This window comes from Arachis ipaensis, chromosome B3 (assembly GCF_059453495.1).
Source record: "Arachis ipaensis isolate K30076 ecotype BB chromosome B3, ASM5945349v1, whole genome shotgun sequence".
Taxonomy (NCBI): Eukaryota; Viridiplantae; Streptophyta; class Magnoliopsida; order Fabales; family Fabaceae; genus Arachis; species Arachis ipaensis.
Window position 1 is genome coordinate 106,063,343 of NC_142438.1, and position 1,926 is coordinate 106,065,268.

The 1,926-nt window shown below is 39.3% G+C and overlaps 1 protein-coding gene across 1 annotated transcript; it reads right to left on the reverse strand.

Moving 5' to 3' along the window:
- Positions 1 to 291: 291 nt before the first annotated feature.
- On the reverse strand, positions 292 to 708 carry LOC107633397 (uncharacterized). Its single transcript, XM_016337034.1, has one exon. It carries the CDS (start codon positions 706 to 708, stop codon positions 292 to 294), a length of 417 nt encoding a protein of 138 aa, XP_016192520.1.
- Positions 709 to 1,926: the final 1,218 nt, after the last annotated feature.

The window sequence follows — 1,926 nt, forward strand, 5'->3', positions numbered from 1 at the left end:
ATGTCCTTAAGTTTGATGGGCCTGAAGCTCAATCCTTTGCACTGGGTCAATCTTCCAAGAGGAACACCTCAAATTCCTTGTTGTTCTTAGGTTGGCATAGTGATATAGCTTGAATCGATACCCATACGCCCTAAAAGTATTCTCATTTGATGGATAACGCAGATGAACCACACCATAGGACTTAACCTTTTCCAATTTGTATGGGCCATCCTACCTTGATCTTAGCTTTTCTGACATTAACCTCAACCTTGAATTATAAAGTAACACCAAATCACCACTTCTAAAGTTCTTTTACCAGATGTTCTGATCTTGTACTGCCTTGGTTTTCTCATTATAGATCTTGGAATTCTCATATGCCTCTAGTCTTAGGAATTCTAGTTCCTCCAATTGCAATTTTCTCTCCACACTCCCCTTCTGCATGCCCATATTGCACTCTTTTACCACCCAGTAGGCCTTGTGCTCAATTTCAACAGGAAGATGGTAACTTTTACTATAAATCAACTGAAATGGGCTCATTCTTATTGATGTCTTGTATGCAGTTTGGTAGGCCCACAAAGCATCTCCTAGCCTTGCACTCCAATTTTTTCTTTGGGGTTTTACCACCTTTTCCAGAATCCTATTGATTTTACAGTTTGAAACCTCAACTTGGCCATTTATAAGAGGATGACAAGCAGTAGCAACTTTATGAATCACACCATACTTCCTCATCAACGCCTCCAACTTCCTATTACAAAAATGAGTTCTTTGGTCGCTCACGATTGCTCGTGCAAATGAGGTTGTTCCTCACAAAGGAAACAACCGTGTTAGCATCATCAGTTTGGGTTGGAACTGCTTCCACCCATTTTGACACATAATCAACAACTAACAAAATGTATAAGAACCCATTTGAGTTTGAAAATGGGCCCACAAAGTCAATACCCATACATAAAAAATTTTGCAAAACAAGATTAGTTGTTGGGTATTTCATCCCTTTGGGATGCATTTTCAAACTTTTGGCATTGATGACAACTTTGGAAAAATTGATTTGCATCATTGAACAATGTTGGCCACCAAAATCCGCAATTCAAAACTTGTCGAGCATTTATTTGAGGGGAAAAATGGCCTCCACTCTCAGATGAGTGGCAAGATTGGAGAATGGATTGGAATTCGGATTCTGGCACACATCTTCTGATTACTTGGTCAGCTCCGCACCTCCACAAGTAAGGGTCATCCCAAATATAATACTTGGAATCACTCTTCAACTTGTCCCTTTTATATTTGAAAAAAATTGGAGGAAAGGTGTGAGCTACCAAGTAATTTGCTATTGGTGCAAACCAAGGAGTGTTAGGGGTAATTGCTCCCAAGGCAACCAAAGGAAATGAATCATCAATAGGAGTGAGATCTGATGTGGTGTTTTCAAGGCAGTTTAAGTGGTTCGTCAATAAGTTTTGCAATCCACTCCTATCTCTGATTTCCAAATCAAATTTTTAGAGAAGCAATATCGACCTAATCAATCTAGGTTCAGATTCTTTCTTTACCAAAAGGTACTTTAGAGCTGCGTAATTTGAATACACCACCACCTTAGATCCTAGCAAAGTAAGCTCTAAATTTGTCCAATGTAAAAATAATGGCTAGGAGTTCTTTTTAGTGGTGGTGTAATTGGATTTGCAGCTTCCAAAGTCTTAGAAGCATAGGCTATAGCATAAGGAATCTTACCCTCGCACTGTGCAAGCAGGAGATCCACAGTATAGTTAGAGACATCACACATGATCTCAAACAAAAGGGTCCAATTCGGGCCTTGCACGATTTAAGTTGTGGTCAAAGTCCCCTTTAGCCTATCAAAAGGTTCCTTGCAAGCATAATCAAAGTTAAAATCCACATCCTTTTGAAGTAATCTAGAAAGTGGTAAAGCAATTTTGCTAAAGTCCTTGATGAACCTCCTGTAGA

What these genes read in the sequence shown, in the direction of transcription:
- LOC107633397 (XM_016337034.1), bottom strand. Translation starts at nt 708, where the DNA reads ATGAGGAAGTATGGTGTGATTCATAAAGTTGCTACTGCTTGTCATCCT.